Source organism: Aplidium turbinatum, chromosome 2 (assembly GCF_918807975.1).
Source record: "Aplidium turbinatum chromosome 2, kaAplTurb1.1, whole genome shotgun sequence".
Classification (NCBI taxonomy): Eukaryota; Metazoa; Chordata; class Ascidiacea; order Aplousobranchia; family Polyclinidae; genus Aplidium; species Aplidium turbinatum.
This window is the reverse complement of record NC_137473.1, coordinates 5,837,266-5,858,204: the sequence shown is the minus strand read 5'-3', so window position 1 is coordinate 5,858,204 and position 20,939 is coordinate 5,837,266. Positions and strand designations below refer to the sequence as shown.

Here is a 20,939-nt window from a genome sequence, read left to right as displayed (position 1 = left end):
ACGATAATTGCCTCTACCCAGCGATCGATTTCGAGTAATGGGTAGTACCAAATTTAAGTCATAAGATAGAGTAGACAACCGGAAACAGACATTGCAGTCGGCTGAAGCGTGGGTCAGGTGTAAGTCGGAAGGCGTAGGCCTACACCGATGCATAGCGCTCAAGTCCGCTTTCCCGCAATGCAGGATAAAGATAATAAAACAAAAAAACAAACAAAAGGGTTAGCAAATATCTTCCAAAATAGCTCAGTTGGGTTAACGTCCAATTAAAAACGAAGACAGGCTATATATGACAAAATCAAGCAGATTCAACTTTCGGCGCACTTCAACATCACCCTCCCTGTTTTGCAGTAGCCCACTTAGTGGATAGAATAATCTACTAACAACACTTCAGCAAGCGAAAACTTTTCTCTGCAAATCTTGATGGCTTGGCCTGCGCCAGTGGTTCAAAGCTGGTACGAGTAGCCTATGCGAAACTGTCGGAATTAAGCTTTCAAAAGCCTTTTCAGTCCGAGTTTCACAATTCCCAGTCAATCAAACTAGGCTACATCTTCTAATCTAAATAAATTTCTTTGCGAATCTACTGAAAATCTAAAAAAAATAATTGACAACACAGTTGCAGATTTCTTTAGTTATAAACCAAACATAATAATTATTATACGTCACGAAAATGAAAACCATGCGTAAACGTTTATAGCACAAAGCTGAATTGTTGGATACACTGTAGCAATAAGCCTACAGGCAATAAAGATATTGTATTTACAATGCAATTGTTTCGAATTTGTTTGTCTGAATAAGATAGGCTATGTGGCCTACAGAAATAGTAATGTAGCCTGCATACAGTAGGCTACAATACGTAGACTAGAAAACACATAGGCTAATTTTTAAGTTAAAAAGAAATGTCATGTTTGTTTCATTAAAAATAACCAATTGCTTATCAACTTGCATGTCATGAAGGCCTTAAACTGCTTTGGTCTCGGATTCAAATAATATACAACCACCACGTGAAATGAAAAGCTTGGAGGTGTTTTGGGTTGAATGCACCAACATGAGATCTTTTAAGCGGCCGATTTAGCAAATAGTTTGAGCAGTAAGGGAACGTTCAAATATTACGTAACGCCTTCGAGGGGGAGGGGGGGTTTATGCAAAGCGTTACGTTAGCGTCACATCGGGGGGGAGGGGGTTCAAGCAAAACGTTACGTAACGCTTTCGAGTTCGGAACGGTAGTTTTTTGTGCTGAATTTGTAGTGAAAAAGCGTTACATGGGGGAGGGGGGGATTGAAAAAGACGTTACGTTGGCGTTACATGGGGGAGGGGGGGTCAAAAATTCGGAAAAAAAGCGTTACGTAATATTTGAAAGTTCCCTAAATCGACAACCAATTTTCGCGAACTTGATCAGTAGGGCTAGTCAACGATACATTATGAGCGAGCTACTTATGGCGCATAAAAAAATAGTGCTTGGACTAAGTTTCTTAATCAGCAGATTTGCCTAATCGGTGGATTATCTGCTGTTGGTGCATCTATCCCTTATAGTGTAAAAGATTTTATGTATTTAAATATGCATAGGCCTAAGTGGAACATATGGCTTTGTTGATCAGGGTTGCAAATATTCGCAAAGGCGTTATTATAGTTATAAATTTCACGAAGCAAGTCACAACAAGTTCACACTTTCGTTTTCTTGGGTCAATATTAGGCTACCTTGCAGCCTGCAAAGTGCAATTAATATGAAAGTTGCTCAGGCAACCAATGTCAGTACATTCAGTTTGACTTTACGTTTGGGGCATGCATTTAAATCTAAAGGAACAATTGTGTAAACAGGCTGAAACAAGTTCAAGCTTTGCAAGTCACCTTTTAACAAAACGGAAAAAAAGAAAAAATTACAAATTCTTTTCTTGTGCTAACGCAATGCAATTTGATGGTGAATAGATGAAAAATCAAGCAACAGATACCCAGACAGCAAAATCTGTAAGTTTTACATTGATGCAACGTCTGCAGAAAAAATGACGGATTTTGCTGTCTGAACATTAATCAACTCTAATAGAACATAAATAAAGTCTGGCGCAAAAACATAATAAAAAAATATAAGTTTTACAAATAACAAAAGCACAGTCAGTTGTCATTGACAAAACAAACATTTGTGATTCACCTTACAATGTTAGCCTACATAAAATTAAAAATAGTGTCTTCTGCTGCTAAAAGATTATTAAAACACCCCTATCAAACTTAAAAACTATATTTACCTCGATTTATTTTTGTACAGGAGAATTCTTTTAATTGGTCAGTTTGCCTTATTCGTCACATGTTTATCGGTCCAGGCAGAAGTCGTTATAGTTTTGACATGTTTGCACAATTCATCACATTTTTCTAATCCCTTTAAAGTGACGAATTAGGCGAAGTCTACTGTACAAGTTTTCGCTTAATCAAACACAAAAATATGCAACTTTTGCAACCAACTAAAGTTGGAGACGACAGTGGATGCCAGTGCTGCTAGAAACTTTGAGAGAATGGTTTATAGAAATCATTGTTTGAATATCTTGGGAAAATGATAAGAAATCGTTCATCAAAAGCTTTAAAATCTAAGAACAATCATTTAGAAACGACTTCACTGACTTCTCAAAACATATCAAAAGCTCTAAAAAAGTGCAAACCAACATTATTATATCTTTGTTACTTATTGATCTAGAGTATACGTAAATTATCGTCGAATTCACATCGCTGTTATGTCATGACAAACACCTTGGCTATTTATCTGTTTCAAATGAAGGAATTCAACCCAAAATCAAGGTAAAACACAAGAATTTAATTAACTCACAAGTATGTTGCTAAAACGTTTGAAGACGTTTGATTCAGGTTAACATAAATATTGGTTTTGATAAAAATTATGAAGTCTTGTGAATGAAAGTTATTTGTCTAAATTAAATCGTGCAAAGTCACGTCTTGTGCCAGATAGCAACGACTTGCGGGTGTTTGCTTAACTCTTAAGTAGTAGGCCTAGTTTACTTTAAAAATAGGGTTTCACTTCAGGAGTTCAAGATTAGCAAAAGCATTCATGCATTGTCATGTGTCAATGGAAGCTTTTACCAGCTTTTTACAGTTTTGTGCAAAGACCCACAAACCGATGTAACTTTCAATCCGTTTAAAAACTTTGATTATAACGAGACTAGAACAGTATAGTATTCCAACTCAAGAGCTTACGACAAAAATACACGTGGTGACGAAAGAAGTTTGACAGCAAACATCGTCTTTGTTGAAATCGTAGATTATCCCTAAGAGGATATTAGTTGTTGGAGTAAAAGTAACCCGTGTTTTCAGAAAAGTTCTTGTAAAACAAATAATAAAAACGTAACAAAAATGATACTTGTCAAGATCATATGGAAAATAATATGAAACGGAAAAAGCAAGTGATCACAGAAAGCAACAACTGTATATTTTTCAATTTTATTCTTATTTTAATATGCTCGACAATTCGGCCAAAACTTAGTAAACTATTTAAGTCATTGAGATTAAAGATTCCATGATGCATCAAAGGAAAGTCATGTTACTGTTTGTTCTCTCACTCAGCATAAGGCTCATGGAAAGTACAATATGGGCGAGTTCATTTTTAAGATTCTTCTGCTTGTTCTGAAACTGAAGAAAGTGTTCTCATTAGTTTACTATTTTGGTTTGGATTGGTTTAAACCAGGGGTGTGCAACCTTTATTACAGGAGGGCCAGATATAAATAACTGGGTAAAACCGCGGGCCGCACAATTTTTCTTCGCGGGCCGCATTTGGCCCGCGGGCCGCACGTTGCACACCCCTGGCTTAAACAATTAGTGAAGTAGTTTCCAACTGAGGCCTATTTTGTCAATTACCAGTTTTGAAGTGATTAAAGGGATAATTGAGGACAAGTTAAATGAGCAAGTAAAATTTGAGCAAATAGTGGAAGAAAGCAAGTGAAGATATTCAGCGGGTAACTATATAAACTTAGCAAGTAACAAATTAGCAAACCCAAAACTAGTAACTGCTTTGCATAAAAAAAAAATCAGAAAAATATCCATCAAGACTCGCATTTTATGATTGTCACAGCCAAGAAGTTTCACTTGCTGACTGGCAGCCTAATTGTGAAGTTTTGGCCTGCTAAATGGGCTTTTGACTTGCCAAGTTTTGACTTATTCAATTATAGTTTTAGTTGTCACTTGCGAATTATAGATTTGTTGGCTTCATTGCTTGCTGTCAATTGCTAAAACTTCACTTGTTGAATACCAAAAAAACTTCTTGAGCTTAAAAACTAACTACTCACAAAGCAATGTTTTAAATTATTAATTAAGACGTTTCGTGATGAGTGGGGCATAGCAAACTAGAACGGGTGTCTTCCAAAACAAGACAATTAAAACACTCGTTAAATGTTAAGACGATTATCAGTTACATCATAAAAAGGTTTCAACAATACTAGAAAATAGATGGAGCATCAAAATATTGCCCACATGTTATGATAATCATATTAAACTTTAATTTATATAATTAAAAAAGCTTTTGATTTGCGTTTTCTGCTTTGTATTAATTTCGAGAATACCGAGAATCTGTACGTGGAACTATGGTTAATGTAAACAATTAATTTATGTTTTTTTTGTTAGTATCTAGCTATTGTTAGTAGCCTGCATTCTAAAAAGAAACCAGGATTCTGCAACTTCGAAATTGTTCAAGAAGGGATTCAATAAAATATTATCTTTGATGATACTCTTGTATCCACTTTGGATTTACATTACAAGAGGACATCATGTGATATCGAAAACGTTCGACGTGTAATTTTGATTCAATGCACCCTATACCTAGTTTTTGTTTTCTGTAAATATTACAGTAAATAAACGTGAATATGTTAAATCTGATTAAGTTACTCGGCTTCGTATGCTTATGGTTCAACAAGACAAGAGCAGCAACAAAAAATGTTGCTCTTCCAATCGCATGTAACTTACCAGGGGTGGGGGGTTTAGGGGAGACTGCCGGCGAAGGCGTCTTCGTGGCAATGCCGGGATCTGTTGCGCAACAATCGGTTAGTAGAAATTCAACAGCAAACGATTAATAATGGTTTGGCTACTTCATGCAAAGTAATTCACACCGCAATTAAACATAGTCCTACAGGTAAGTTATGTAATGTTAAATAATTAAACATGCAGTTATGTAATGTAAAGCTTAAAAGCAGTGCTAGTTAATGGACATGATTATTAACCGTGTCGCTAAAGAAACGGGGTCACGACGTAAAGCTTAAGTTCACAAAAATTATAGAAAGATGAAGGTTTGTGCTGAAGGGTAATGTTTTAGTTGTGTCAGTGAAGTAATACAGTTAGGCTTAGTGATATAATCAATGATACGTAAAACAAATTAAACTAATAGCTTATCATCGGGTCTATTACTAAGCCAATCTTTATTGTTGGTCAGAAATAAAAGCAAACTGCACTGCACTCATAACTTACAGTATATCTGACCATCACAGCAAAACAGTACATGTCAAAGTTATCACAAGTCTAGCAAAGGTAGAAGCGATAAAACGCAGACGTGATTGAATTACATGAAGAGATGATTATATTACAATAAGTGATTGTATTACGTCACGGGGTGATTGTATTACGTCAAGATGTGATAGCATTATGTCAAGGCGTGATTGAACTAAGTCAAGGCGTGCTTATACCTTCCGCGGGTGAAGCTGCATCTTCTGCCGGAGCATCAGTGGTTTCCGCTTCAGGAGCTAATTCTAGATATAACACAACACTTTAACCTATATCCTCCTGCTCCACTTTAAACTGACGACATATAAAGAATGATTTCAAGCATACGGATGCGAAAAAGAGTCCAGTTTTTGGTTTCAGCGGTCAAACAGTTATATTAGATAGATTTTTCATTAGACTACCACCCCAAAAACTAGACTCTTATCGGGATCACGAACCTATGCTTGGAATCCTTTTTTGCTTCGTCAGTTTAAACTAACGCTAGGAGGATTCCTTTTATTTGGTAGTAGTCTACTTTGGTTTGAGATGCCTGGTGATCTCGATCGTTAAATGGTAGAAGTTTTACTATTCATATAATCTTGACACATATGTTACGCAGATGACACTGTCTTGCAAGTTTGCCCAGAATTGGCTCATGCAAAACGAGTTTCAAGTTGGCTACACAAAGGAAGAAGCAAAAAAGATTGCAATGTAACGACTAAGCCAAAAGTTTAAACTTACAGTATACTTTTATTTTGGACTCAGCCACGTTTTCACGTTCACGTTTTTTCGCTTCACCCCTTTTCCTGGGACTTTGCTATATTTAGAATGTGTTGTTTTTCTCTACGATGATCAGAAATAAACACAAAATAAACTGAACAGTGTTTCGCATTTGAAAAGAGATTGTATGTTAGCTAACACCGACTACTTGCACATACTTTGCCTATAACAACACAGTTAGGTGTTAATGGGGCCCCCTTGAAATAAAATGGTGGAAAAATACCCCTGCTTGGATAGCCAAGGTTTCAATAACTTGTTCTTGTTTTTAAGTTACCTTCGCCACCTGCAGTTTCAGCTTGTTCTTCAGCTGGCTTTGTCTCCTCTTCTGTTTAAAATATCTTTAATTACAAACGTTGCTTATCAAAAGTTAAATAATAAGAGTTAAATGATCTTAGTTGTTCTGTAAAACGATGATCATTTCAAAATTCCAAACAAACCTTGCTCTGCAGGAGGTTCCACTTGAACTTCAGCTGGTTCTGTAAACAAAAAATCATTTACAAATCTCTTTCAAAAGAAGGTTTGAGTTTTTTCTCAATATCAGCACAAAGTCGAAAGATCACCAGCATAGCGAGTATATTGCATTAGCTAACCATGCCTCTCCGGTGTACCTTCCACGCTAGCCTTTCAACTTCCAATCAACATTATGTTTAGCAGTGGAGTGTAACAGTAATTAATAGTAGTAGGCCTAGTTAGGCACTTTGCCCTTTAGGCCTCTAATATCAAAAATATTTTATTTGATTTAAAAAAGACAAGCTTTCGTTCGGCTTTGACAAACGTGTCAAAAAATTCAATAATCACAATTAGGGTGATGGTTCAAGTAGACTGTGCGATTTGAAAAACATAAATAAATTACAGCGATCTAAATTACAAGTAAGGTTAAAGCATTTCATCTAGGTTCCAAATTTAGGCTATTAGCTTGGCTTAGATTATACATAGAGTCATAAACTACATGCAGCTAATTAAATTGAATTGAAGCTTTGAAGGCAGAAGTATAGACTCTTTTGTTTGAAATACAACCGTCTCATCAAACCATTATTTTTGTCAAACACAAGTAGGCTATATTACCCAAGACACACGCACCATCATTTACGTACACATTAACAAGTAACACACGTTTTGTTTGTAGACTACAACTACAAGAGGGCGTCTACTTTACAAGGGTTTTCCACAACCTACAACAACAAAACTATTAGAAAATAAGAAAATTTTGAGCAGAGAAACTAAACGTTTGTTTGGACGTTTCATGTTTAATGTTTTTTTCAAGAACTCAATGAGGGAAGTGTGTAAAACTTTGTTCTTGAAAAGACAGGTTATTATTCAACTGGAATGCAATTTCAGATGATGAGGCAACCTGGTGCTGGTTCCTTGGGTGGTTCTGGTGTCGGCTCTTTAGGGGGTTCTGGAGTGGGTTCTTTAGGAGGTTCTGGAGTGGGTTCTTTAGGGGGTTCTGGAGTAGGCTCTTTGGGAGGCTCTGGCGTGGCTTCCTTGGTTTGTACAGGGGGTTCCGGCACAGGATCTTCTGGTTCCGGAGAAGGTGGAATTACTGTCAGGAAGATCATGATCAAAGTGTGATGGTTCTGCTACTAGCAAGACCATGGCTTGAAAGAACCCAATAAAATCAACAACAGAAAACAACAAAACACTGAAGAGCCATTGGACTAGTTGCACAAAATCATTTCAGTGAAAGCAAAAGCAAACTTCGGCTCATTATGACCAGTTGAAAATTATCGCAGTAAGCGGTGCCGCAAAATAAGCAAGCCAAGCGTTTGAGCAACCGCACATTTTTATCATTACAACATCAATTCTGTTAATGGCCTGCTATTGTAGCCCACACGTGTTAGTCACGCAACAAACACCATGAAAATTTCAACCAATGAAATGACACCACCAAGAAGATAGCCAACACACAATCAGTCTGAAGCCAACATTCTCTTGCAGGTTGCAGATCAACAGAGATCATTAGTGGTGACGTGTTAGTTGAAAATTGGGCAAACAAGTTAAAAGAAGAAAGTGTCAGTCTACACTAGATTACATCCAAGTTCCATTTTTCCACGATGCCTGGCAGCAGTTAACAAATCAGATACCATTCGTAAGATAGGATTAAAACTTTTTCCATGGACAGTAGACCTATAACAAACATTCTGAGTAGTTTTGAAACTCCTAACGTAAAGCTTTGCTCTCCTTTCCAAACAAAAAGAACTAGTGCAGACTATGAATTGGACTAATGGTTTGTTTACGTTTTCTGAATGTTTAGATATTGATGTGGTCATTACTTAAATTTGAACTGTCATCTATTCTAGCCTACAACTTTCACTACTCTAATGACTTTCTTTTGTGTCGCTACCTGTCAAACAAAGCCAGAATACCGAAAGCTATATCCAGGAAAAACTAATTACACACAGAATATTTAAGATATTGCGAAAAGCCAAGTCAACTGGGATCACGTCTTCCCACAACAAAGCAATTAAAACACTATCGTTTTGTAAATTATTAAAACAATTGGCAGCTATTTTGTATACAGTTTTAACAATGCAAAGAATTAGACCTGTGAGAAATACCCTGAAGGTTTGCATCAATAATAGTTTTTCGCTTTTAGGCAGGTCCACTTTCTTATTTTCATACATCTCAATATTCTAGTTTACTCTTTATTCCACCACATTCAATCCCTTCCACAACAAATCTAACATTTCTTCCTCCTTATATTTCGTTTTTTTATCTTCTATGTAACCTGCGATTAGCCTACTTCTTTTAGTGAACTTGAACTCCCATGCTGGAGAGTCTATCCGATCCATAAGATGCTGCCTTTTTGCTAGTGTCTCAATCAAAAATGTTCTTTTGTCCCTCATGCTTAACATTTCTTTATTTGAACGCTTATTTTTTATAATTTGCATGTAAAATGCTTACAAGCAACTGTCGCTTATGCCAAAACAAACTAACTCGAATTTACGATTCAACTTTTCCAACATGGCAAGTCATGTAAGCTGCTTTGGGTCAATTCAACCAAGATGATTTCTTTGTTTCATGTTTAGGGGAAACTGCCAGCGAAGGAGTCTGTGGTAGCGGCCGACTTTATTTCGCAACAATCGATTAGTAGCGATTGGTAGCAACGGACTTTAGATAGTAGGCTAATGATTATGTTATTTCATGCAATATAGTTCATATTCCAAACATGCGTATAACTATGTCATGCAAAGCCAACTAAAAGCAAAGCCTGCAGGCACGGGGCCTATATCGTTTAACCCCCTCCAAAAAAAAACCCTCCCAAAATATAAATTAATAATAGAAAAGTAGCCTAAACAAAAATTAATTGAACAAGAACAACTTTTGTGTGCATTAGCACACTTTGTTGCTAAATACCAATCTTTAGTTCATTGTAATGATAAAGAAAATATATATTCTAAGATACTTTAAACATTAAGAAGCCTACTCTCTACTGTATGTTAGAGCTTAAAGTAGACCATCCATGTAGATAATAATTTCAATATTAATAGATATATTTAATATTAATATATACGGTATTAATATTAATAGAAATATTTTGGTTTTTGGTTCTGTTTTCATAATCAGTTAGTTGCAGGTAGTTCTGATTACTTCAACCAATGATTATGTGCGTGAAACATGCATCTATAGTGGAAGTTCTCAATCAAGGGTGGAACTACCCCCTGGAAGCAAATTTAGTCTTTAAAGTTGGTAGAAATGTAAACCAGAGTGTAAAGTTAGAGAACATCTATTCCATAGATTGCATGACTAAATGAATGAATACAAGTTGAAAATGGTTGAAACGCAAGACAATATTGAAAATGAAAAATAGACCTAAAATCCACTTCTGTATCTTTGTTTGAAAGAAATGTACAATTTGCCAAAGTTACTGGATAGGCTATAAGTGAATTCGATTTCAAAATAGCCTACACATTGACTTGAGCCATAGCGTTTTTTTCTGTGTTTCACAAGACAAAAGTTGGAATACCTACCTGGGGATGGCGTAGGTGTTTTCTCACTTGGCTCAGGTTCTGTCCGCAATTAAACAGTTAGTTAGTTAGTTAGTTATTATGTTATAAAACAAAACTAACCACTTAGAAAAACTGTTCATGAAAAACATCTACACTTGCAGGACAACTTGTTACAAAGCAACTTATTAGTCCACTCTACACAACCACTCCCAAATAAATTAACTCTTCTTTGGTGAGCTTTAGGCTACTACCAGCGCAATGTCGCCTACTTGAAGCGTGGGTACATGGGTAGTGAGGTCAGTCTTAATTAAAAAAAGAATCATAAACATGACCATTACTATATTATTCTTTTTATACGATTTTGAAAATTATTTTGTTGCTGAAGTTTTTTGAAACTTAGTATATAAAGCGTAATTTGGCCAAAGAATATAAAAAGGATAATACTACAGTACAACAATAAATAGGTACAGAATGAAATGAAACATTCAAAATGCTGGTAGTGCCAAAGTCTTCTCTACGTTTTCCACAAGACAAGGTTTACGTCAAACTTACGTGGTGATGGCGTGGCTGGTTTGGCCGAAAGGGCCGGCGAAGGCGTTTTATCATCACGTGATTCAGGCTCTGTTCCACAATCAGTTAGTTAAAGTTAGTTGCAAAAAAACAAACAGGTTATTTATCACATGAAGTCGTTCTATGAACACACGTCTTGTACACTTGAGCGACAGCTTGTTTGAATGTAGGCTACGCAGCAGTGTAGCCATAAGGGAACAATGTAAACTCTAACTTCTGTTTTAGACGTGTGTGCCTGTGACATGGCGATATTTAGATCAACAAGCCTAATTTGTATTATCCATGGTCCGGTCACTGTTTAAAGTATCCTGAAATCATGCAAGTCGCAAAAGTTGCTAATCTTTCTAACTTCTTCTTGGCGTTAAGCACCTTCGTGGTTGTTCTCTTCCCAACTTACACTCGACTGAAGCTGCTAAGCTGGTCAAACATAGTTTGTGATTGGATGATTTTGACTAACTTCTACTTAGTTTTTTACGTTCACACACGATTATGAACTGACTATATTGACTATCCATACGGTTAACTTAAGTGAGACTTTGGGTAGTTGAGGTTAAATACTGCCGCTACTTACGGGGTGACTGAGCATTAGGGGAAGGAGCTGGGGTTGGAGTTGGAGTAAGAGGTATGGGGGATGGTCCTTGGGAAAGGGGTTCTGTCTCTAAGGGAATAGGAGACGGAGTTGGTGGAGTAGCAAAAACTGAACACGGAGGGATGGGAGTCGGATCTCTTTTTTGAGCCGGTGACTCTGAAGTGAAAAGTTATTTGAATTCTGCTGAAACAACGCAAAAAACGTCGTGTAGAAGCATAGCAATTTCAACCTGTGCTAAACTAGGTCTGTGTGATTAGCCAGGTCATTACTACAGTGTACAGTAAGTTAGAAAGCAACCATACAAGCGTCATTGTCAAACTCTTGTTAGTTTTAATACTCAAAGAAGCACATCACAATGTTAAGTTTGTTGTATTATGTCAGGGCATGTATATATACAAGATAGCTGAAGCCCATGCTACAAAACACATAACTGTACTGTAGGTAAACATTGCGCAACTACAACTAGGCTACTGTAGTTGTAGGTCTACCAAACAAAATAATACATGTGCAACCTCATCACTCACAGAATATCGTTCGAATTACTGTTTTTATAACAAATATTGTGTTTGGCGTTAAAATAGACTATTCATTGAAGACCTGAGTTATGAAAAAATACTTGTCCAAAATACGACTTTTGAAATAGAACAAGTAAAGTTCTTTCATCGTTGTTTAATCTTTTTATGTCTAATTGTCTATGCAAATACCAGCTTGTGTTATAGAAAAATTAAGCCGCTTTTATAAATCAAATCTTACGAGGGGACAGGCAGTGTCCCCTCGTAAGTGGTCATTATACAACATGTTTTTGGTGATAACTCAATTTCCACAAAATGTAACTTAAGCAGTTCCACAACTGAGGTCTTCAAGTGTTAAAAGCAAAGTAACCCATTTCCCGTGAATTTAGACACACAGGAACTCGTACTCATAAATAACATTTACTGTATCATATACACGATTTTTTGTTTTCTTTACAGTAAGCTATCTTTGTCGACAAACTACAAAAGAAGAGTTCAGTCAAACACGGCTTTTAACAAATTGATAAAAATTTCCACTAGCAATATATACTGTATATATATATATCAGTTCATACCTGGAGTTTGCATATTAGCGCCTGGCTCCCGTTCACCAGCTGCAAAAACATTTAATTGAGCTGTAACCAATAAATAAAGCAGACAAAATAATACTAACAACTCGGAGAAGGTAGGTGCAATTTGCAGCGCACATCTACAGTACAAACAAGGGGATTTGAAAAAAGCGGCACTATTTGAAACGGTGTAAACAATGGTATATGAATGTCTAAACATCTAGCCAGAGTCGCCGCCACTAGGCTACTCAAGAGTGCTAAAAAGGCATAGTCCCTTGACCCATGGAGTAGAGAAGAAAAAGGTTCACAGGAAGAAGGAAAAGAAAAAGATGCAAGGAAAAAATGTTACATCAGTAAAAAAAACATTATTTTGCGTAGAACAGATCTTTCTTGGCCAATTTCTGAAGGCTCGTTCTATGGCCACGTGCTTGGTAAACCGCAATTTGCAACAATTTGCGTCGTTTTCATGAAATAAAATTTTATTTCGCTTCAGTGAATTTTGTTTTGAGTCCCTTGTACTATAAAACAAAATGTGAAATTTAATGCTGTTGATATTGGATAACTAAGCCTACTAGAACCAACTTCAACATCAGTGTGCAAACAGAGGTGTGTTTGCATAGAATTGGGGTATGAATTAAAATCACAAACCGTCTTGTGTTCAGAAAACATTGTCTCGTTACCATGGAAAATAAAAATACAGCAAAACTACAAGATGTTTGGCATGCTTTGTTCACAACCGTATGAGTATTTGTACAGAAACGGTCTTCAATGAGCTAAAAATATTCGTCTACATTCTAATCTGCTCTCATGTGACCTAATTGAGAAAAAGCGCAATTCTCTTCAGGTACAAAAGACAGCTGAGTAGAATTACGAAACAGCTCACGGGCCACCTCAGACGCGGCGACTGGAAGCGCAAGACAGTGAACAGCATAGACGTACCGTAACGGTGGGACTTTTGAATACGAATCATTGCTTGAAATGAAAGAAAATTTCTTGTAAAACAACACCTCGGAACTGGTTAAAACGAAGTGCAATTAAATCTTGTTTTGCTTCATAAACTGTTGATATTTTTGCTTGGACCTCTTGTCATCAAACCTCCGAGGAACATGGCTTGAGACCTCTCATTTATTAATGTGGTTGCCTATGGAGACTTTCATACTTTTTCAAACTTTTGTTAGCCTACACTTAACTTTTCTATTTTTCACACAGTATTGCGGTTTCGTGGTAAAACATTTAAGCTGCAGCATGCTAAAGCAAGCATTATGTGGTGTGGCTAATGTTCTTGCAACGTTATTGAACATTTAATTAGCCTATGGTTGCAGAAAACAACAGTTACATGATTTTATGCCGTAAATGGACAGACAAAGCTTGAAGCAGGCGTGAGCCGTGAACCAAACGCAAACAATTGTCAACATTTTGTAAAAAATTTAAACAAATAGCAACGGTCATAATATTAGCAGGTCTGTGATTGGAAAACTATAATGGCATTTAAAACAAACCAGCTAAATAAAGAATCTAATCTGAAAGCCACGCCACCTCTTCTAGAAAAGTTGGAGAAAAGAAAGCCTAATTATCAAGTCGACATTGTGTCGTCAGTTAGAAAACCTTTATAAAAAAAGAAATGGCCACCGAAGCATTGGACTTCATCAGGAAAACAGCATTTATACTTGTTGCTACAAAAAATACTTTATAAAAAATTTTCAAATTGCGTTCCAAAGCAAGAAAGCTGCTTTTTACTTCGTAGACAAAGGAAAACTACTCGGTAGTGTGGAGTTTAAGTTTATTCTTGTCTTGTGATGGAGTGCGTTGCAATGGTGACCGGTAAGGCGCATTCAAAACAAATTCTATTTGGCAAAACAACACGAGAATAAACAAAAATTTCGATTTAATAACTTAATAGTTCCAATTTCCAAATGAAACAGACTGATGCTTAATTTCCTGAGATTAGGAATATAAAGGCAGCAAACGAAAACATCCCTTTTTACATTTTAGCCTGCGACCCCTCTTTTTATCAAACCTGTGGGATTTTTATCAAACCTATGGAAATACTGTGGGATTGCTTTGGTTGTCCAAGTACGGGGATATGTGCTATGGCATTTTGAAGTAAGAAAACCTTTTATATATTCTGTTGTGACAATGATCATAAAGAATATGGTCAAACAAGTAATGAAAAGAACAAGCAAAGTCTTTTTCTTGTCTCTCTGCAAACAATACGAAGGAAAAATTGCTTATTTGTTGATACACTTAGAGTAGAATTAGTCAAAATATACGCGACCAAGCTGGAAAGTAGAAGTCTGTTTGATACTAAACTAAACGGTGTTTGCGAAATAAACATCCCAGCAATAAATAATTCATGATTAAATTATATTGTTTTTGTACGGAGCTACTGAAGTGAATTCTATGAGGTGTTGTACCGTTAAGTTTGTTATAACGTCATAAATATTCAATGTGGTCTCAAAATACCATAAAACATCTCAAGCTATGTCTTGCAACCAATGTATGGGCTTGCACCCACTTTAGTGGCTATACACAGCTTTGATGAGACTTTAAAAGTGCAATGGGAACTATGGTTACCTTTGTATTATGGTTTCGTTACAATGGTATGGTTATGGTCCCTTTTGTAAAGCTGTGTACGGGCAGGGCACTTTTTCATTTATTTGAAACCTCAAAGTTACTCAAGCAAACACCACCTGGAATTTATTGTGTATGGTTTTTTGTTTCAATGTCTCAGTACCTTTGAATTCAACAATCAACATGAGTTGGGCTATTTCTTCGTCTAATTGGTAAGAATTTTTAATTCGCATTAACGAAGACAAACTAACATAAGCTAACATCAGTAAAATGCTTACTTTCTTTTCCCGGTGTTGCTTGTTCAACTGCAAACAAAACAGTAAGTTATTACCTTTCGAAATCAATACTAAAATGCATTTTGAAAGTGCACGTAGAAAAGTCATTTTCAGAGTTTAAATGTAAACTTTTTAATGATAAATGAACTAATAAACATAGTGAAATTAAACTATTGAGTTCGTAGTGTAGAAAGTGCAAACTATCAGTTTGTGAATAGCTCATGTTGTAGCTGTTACCAGGACACCTAAATCAATCTACTCTCCCCCCCCCCCTCTCTCCCAGGTTATTATATTTAGGCATGCCTCATGTGTAAAGATTGCAATTGAGAGAACTGAAAGGCTACTAAAGATCCTTCGTGTCCACCACATGCCATGATGTGTGGTTTCCAAGAAGCGTTCTTCTTGGTTGCCGAACAAACAATTTACGGTCACCATTCGGATCCTTTTAATTTAAACCATCAGGTCACGCAGCCACAAATTGCAAATATAATACTGACTTCATCGAATTGGAACATTTTCGTATGAAAGTTCAATACCCAAATATAACTTGGCACAAAACAAACTATGCTGTAGCACTGCTTACCTGCTTTTGTGACTTGGGATATAGTCTCAACCTTAGTTTGTTTTGTGGCTCCATTTGTTGCAGTGCCGGCCACAGCTTTGGCCGCCTGTGGGTTTATGTCCACTGATTTACCGCATCCCATTTTGATTTCGAGTATTTTCGAGGTTTTCAGTGACAAAGGTAGAATACAGGTACAAACAATGCACTATACAAAATAAATGACTTTAAACAGGTACAATTTTTACAAGTTAAAGCAATACCTGTAACAACATAAAAACATAAATTTTATAAACTTAAAAGGATATGAACTGCTGTTTGCTGCCAGCAACCTTTTTGAATCATTAATTCCAGTAATTTTTAAGACCGTTTTATGCCCGCCATATCACCTGAATTAAGTAGAAGGTGACTTGCCCAGTTTTAAATCGATGCAATTTTTTACCATATTAAACTGAAGAATGCTACTTTGAAGAAATGTTTGGTAAACTAATTTGTCTTAAGTTAAAGACCTACGGAATATTTAGCAAACGCGTTTACTTCAAAAAGTCTGGCACTGCATTTATTGTCTGTACTTGACCAAATCTTACATTACATACCAACAAATACAAAAACAGCCTTTTCTGGTAGGAATTCCCACTGTCCTGAAAGCCTTCTCAATTTGACAAATTCTTTGCATTATTCGTAATTTACCGTTCACGATATGTGTAAGGTTTGGGCAAGCACATGGAATACGATCCTACTTGACTGTTTATTGAAGGAGCGGACGGGGAAGAAATTGTAACAATAAAGATTTTGTTTCCTATAGATTAGATTTGGGAATTCAAAACACGTAACAATGGATTACACGATAGCGTCTGCTCCTTTAACAACATAGGAAACTCGATATTGATCACGAATGCTTTGGAGGTCGAGGTAAAAACAAGGATTGAATGAACCCGCCTACGAAGGTGGACTTATATAATTTTAGGCCTACATCAATGTAACACATTGGTTTACCTAGAAAGTGTTTGACTGCAAGTAACTGCGAAAAATTGGTATTTCTACCACAAGTGTTGATTTAAAGATTTAATTTGAAGTTACAAACTCCATTTTCTGAAAACTTCAGATTTAGTTTAACCTTTAACCTTCAGGAAAACTCAACTCTCTATTGTCATTGTGAGGAAAAGTTTTTCATAATTTAATTACTGCGCTTTGTCTGTTATCAGCATGAAACAATCCATTTCAGCAACTGGCGTGTAATTGATTAGATTCCTCTGTAAGCAGAAATTTCAATGCTTTTAGAAAAATAGTCAGAGCTGTAGAATAGCAACGCAGGCAAAAAATCTAAAGTCAAATTCACCAAGCCTGCAGCATAAAGCTTCCGAGACCAGACTTACCAGCACAAACAAAAACATTCCCACAAACAAAAACAAACGCAAACAAAACTGTGAAAATATACTTTACCACAAAGTCACTAGTTTCAGTAGTTCATTAAATTAAGCTCATTACCTTTAAACTACTGCTTCAATAAATTTTAACATTTGACTGAATTATTTCGCTCCTGTTTACATTAATTTTCTGTCCTTATGAAAGAAATAGGGAGTCCATTTAATCTGTTGTTAATCCCGAAGAATAAGTTTAAGACTTCCTTTCACCTAGTGTTTGTTACTGGGCGACTGTAGCTTGATATATAAATGAACAACAAAACCGTCCGACTACCAGTCTCATAAAAAATCTTTTGAAAACAATATTTTTAATCAATCACTTGATGAATCCTGCCATATTTCTAAAATAAACCGTCACCTAGCAACTGCAAGGCGTAAGTTTATGCTGGATCAGCTTGACAATGATTTAACAAAGGTTTCTCGCTTTTTGACAATGAATTCGCTTGTTTACAAAAGAACAATGGCCATAAAAACGCAGTTTTTGTCGTATTGGTCTCTTTTTGATAACCGTGGCTCAAACTTTTACGTTGAAGATAATGTAGCAGGTCCTGCCATTACCACTCAAAGCTTGTGTCAATAACTTGTTAAACTTAGTCAAAAAGTCAACACTGCACTTTTTAGTGATGAGTTCCTGCTTTTTTACTACAAAAGTCAATCCAGACAGCAAATCCGTCATTTTTACATTGCTTCAACGTTTGCAGACGTTGCTGTCTGTGAAAGTATCTCTTTCATCTGTGTGTGCTCAAGGCAAAGCGTAAAGTTTTCTTGATTTTAATTAAGTTTTTCCACCTAACTTTTTATCAAGCGTCCATCACCACGTCGTAAAAAGGCAATTATTTTCGATTGACTGGCGAATTTAAAAAGCTAACTAAAAGTGCATTGATATCAAACAATGCTGTTTAACATCATTCAGTGAAACAGCGAAAGTTTAGTTATTGAGCTGAGAGATCTGAGTTTAATTCCAGGGTCGAATTGCGTAAGGATTTCAAAATACGACTGCCTGTGTTATTCCTTGTGTAAATCGATGAATTTCATATCTCCATTAGTCCATTGTACACTAAATATGATACAAAAAATTAATCGGAAAGTGGTTGGAAAACTTTCGTTGCTGTGGAGCAACAAAAAATAAAAGCACAACCCAAAATAATAGACCTACTGGATTTCAATTGCTTTGCCGCGGTTTACACAAAAACGTCCATCTGCTGACTGATACAATACCTTGTGGTTTAGGTCTGCCCTACCAGATCGTAATGTAATGTTGATATCTGTGGAAACCTGTTGTTTGACAACGGGCCGCGATGATGCAATACTGAGAGGCAGATTGTAGTCAGCTGCTACGGTAGCCTACCTTAAAACTTTTCAAAGTTTTTACCGGAACTGTACAAGCAGTCTGGTATTAGCGTGAGGATGCATGCCTATTCTTCCCAGCAAAGGCGTTCAGGATGTTGCAAGAACAAAACGAGTTTAACTGCGTTTCATCGGCCTCACCAGACTTCAACTATTTTACAGATATAGCCTACCACCACTTTCCATTTAATGTTGAAGCATGTTTCAATGCAATATTTCCACAGTCAAAACTCAATTGCTAACAAAAGATAATACGCAAATAAAACGAGCTGGTTTTTGTTAACACTCACCAATCGCTGAAGCAAGAGGAAAAAATTTCTTTGATAAGTTGACTTTTTTAGACTGACCAGTGTCCAGTTGTTCACGAAAATATAAATGTGCGGTTTGAACTGTTGAACTAGGCAACTGTACTGTAATTATTTCATTTACTTAAGCTTGTTGATGTTAAGAAACCACTAAAAAATAAAACGAAAGATATCATTCCGTAATTTTTGCACAATAAAAATACGAGAGCTAGATTTTTTGAAAAAAATTAAACTTTATTCGATTAATTTACCAACGCCACCTTTAAAAATTATTGTTACGTAACCAAAACCATTCTTTGTTCATAATCGATACAGGTATTTCACAACGTTTTTTTTTAACAAAGCTCAAAGTCAAACTGGCGAACTTTAACGACTGGAAGTTTGGGATTGAAAATTTATACTTTTTAACAATTACATGAGCTATTTATTGCGATCCAAGTAGCCTACAGAAAGTTCATCCATGGGTGGAAACAATTTCTTTATGTGCAATAGAAGTTCTACTGTTAAGAGTTTCAGAGACTTTTATTTTTTAAAATTTGAAGCATATCTTGGCATTCATTTAAATTTAGAATCAGTGCTTATTTTCTGAACCTACTCAGCTAAAAACTTGTTTATTAGCTTGCAAGGCCTATGAGAGGGGGGTACGGCGTACCCTTGAGGGCCCCGGACTGTGATTGTTGGGGGGCCCGAAATTGTAATTTTGTAGTTTACGCACAAAAATGTTTGGTTAAAACCTTTCCAAACGACTAAATTCAAGCATAAAAGTTGTTATTCTTTAGACCTGGGGAGGGCCCGTAATGTAGAAAAAAAGCCCGGAAAGGTAATTGAATGCATTGCGAGCAAATTAGGGGCCAAAAGTGGTGATTTAATGCTTTACGTGCACAAATGTTTTGTTAAAAGCATCCTAAATGAAATCATTAAAGTTGGTTACTCTTCTGTCCATGGGAGGGGGGCATAGTGTAGCAAAAGCAGGTTTGAGAAAAACCAGGGTTTAAAAAAAAACTATTTTAAAAAGGTGGTTTCAGGCTTATTTCACTTCAAAATTAATTTCGAGCAGAAGCCGGAGTGAATACTTTCGGAGCAGGAGCGCAGGCGGAGTAAAAAAAGTGACTTCGTTCACTTCTGCTACCGGTAGGCATTTGGTGAATGCAAAAGTTAACAAAGAAAGGTAAGGACTGGTCAGATGATTAATTTGATTATGTTTTAACAAGATGTTATGTTTGAGCCTTGGTAGAGAGCTTGACTTGTTGTTCCAGATACATAACCTATAACAGCGTGGTCCAACTACAGGCCCGCGGGCCGCATGCGGCCCGCGAGCTTTTACAGTATTGATTTAATTTGTATTTAAGTTACAGAAAGTAATTTAGAAAAATAAAACATAGTAACTTTAGCGGGTTTAGCATACTTTATTTCACACAAAATATAACATAATTAAAATAAATGTCGTTACAGTTACAGTGCATAGTCAAATTTATCTTACGATTTTTCATTTTATGTATTGCAGATTTAATTCCTGATGAGGACACACGTACGTGTCGAAAACGTTTGAGTTTATTTTATTTTAATTATGTTATATTTTGTGTGAAATAAAGTATGCTAAACCCGCTAAAGTTACTATGTTTTATTTCTCTATGGTTCAACAAAGCAAACTCTCTACCAAAGCTTTATCAGAAAGTAGTTTCAATTAGAACAGGGGTCACCAACCTTTTTTGCATGCGGGCCACTTTAGCACTAAGGAGAGCTGTGGCGGGCCGCACTAATAAAATTTTAGGTAGATTGATTCTTATGTTAGAAAAGAATGCATTTTGTACCCAGTATCCAGCGTTACATGTTGTTAATATTTATCTTAGAATACCACAGCAACAAAATTAGTCGAACAACGCTACTGCCAGGCCAAACTCCTTTAACAACAAACTCCTTTAACAACACTTCTGACTTCTTTAACAATGCTTAATAAACGAGGCCACTTGTTTTGCGCACTTGCAGTGAGGCGAGTGGTTTCACCAGAAAATTCATCGCCAAGCAAAA

The 20,939-nt window shown here is 36.3% G+C and overlaps 1 protein-coding gene across 8 annotated transcripts; it reads right to left on the bottom strand.

The window, feature by feature from the left end:
• Window positions 1–608: 608 nt before the first annotated feature.
• On the bottom strand, window positions 609–19,131 carry LOC145787773 (uncharacterized). 8 transcript variants are annotated; one of them, XM_082599601.1, is made up of 12 exons: window positions 18,897–19,131; window positions 15,860–16,043; window positions 15,280–15,306; window positions 12,437–12,475; window positions 11,332–11,505; window positions 10,743–10,811; window positions 10,212–10,250; window positions 6,678–6,716; window positions 6,515–6,565; window positions 5,664–5,726; window positions 4,951–5,010; window positions 609–3,624 (listed from the first exon to the last, which is right to left on the bottom strand). In XM_082599601.1, exons 2-12 carry the CDS (start codon window positions 15,978–15,980, stop codon window positions 3,599–3,601), a joined length of 708 nt encoding a protein of 235 aa, XP_082455727.1. In that variant the 5' UTR covers window positions 15,981–16,043; window positions 18,897–19,131; the 3' UTR covers window positions 609–3,598. The 8 variants fall into 8 exon arrangements, with proteins under 8 accessions (XP_082455727.1, XP_082455733.1, XP_082455740.1 ...); XM_082599607.1 differs by having other exon boundaries at window positions 6,524–6,565; XM_082599614.1 differs by lacking the exon at window positions 4,951–5,010.
• Window positions 19,132–20,939: the final 1,808 nt, after the last annotated feature.

Coding starts and splice junctions, on each gene's coding strand:
- LOC145787773 (XM_082599601.1), bottom strand. CDS start 15,980: ATGGGATGCGGTAAATCAGTGGACATAAACCCACAGGCGGCCAAAGCT. Junction 5,727..6,514: donor TGAAACTGCAGGTGGCGAAG/GTAACTTAAAAA, acceptor TGTTATATCTAG/AATTAGCTCCTGAAGCGGAA. Junction 5,011..5,663: donor TGCAGCTTCACCCGCGGAAG/GTATAAGCACGC, acceptor GTTGCGCAACAG/ATCCCGGCATTGCCACGAAG.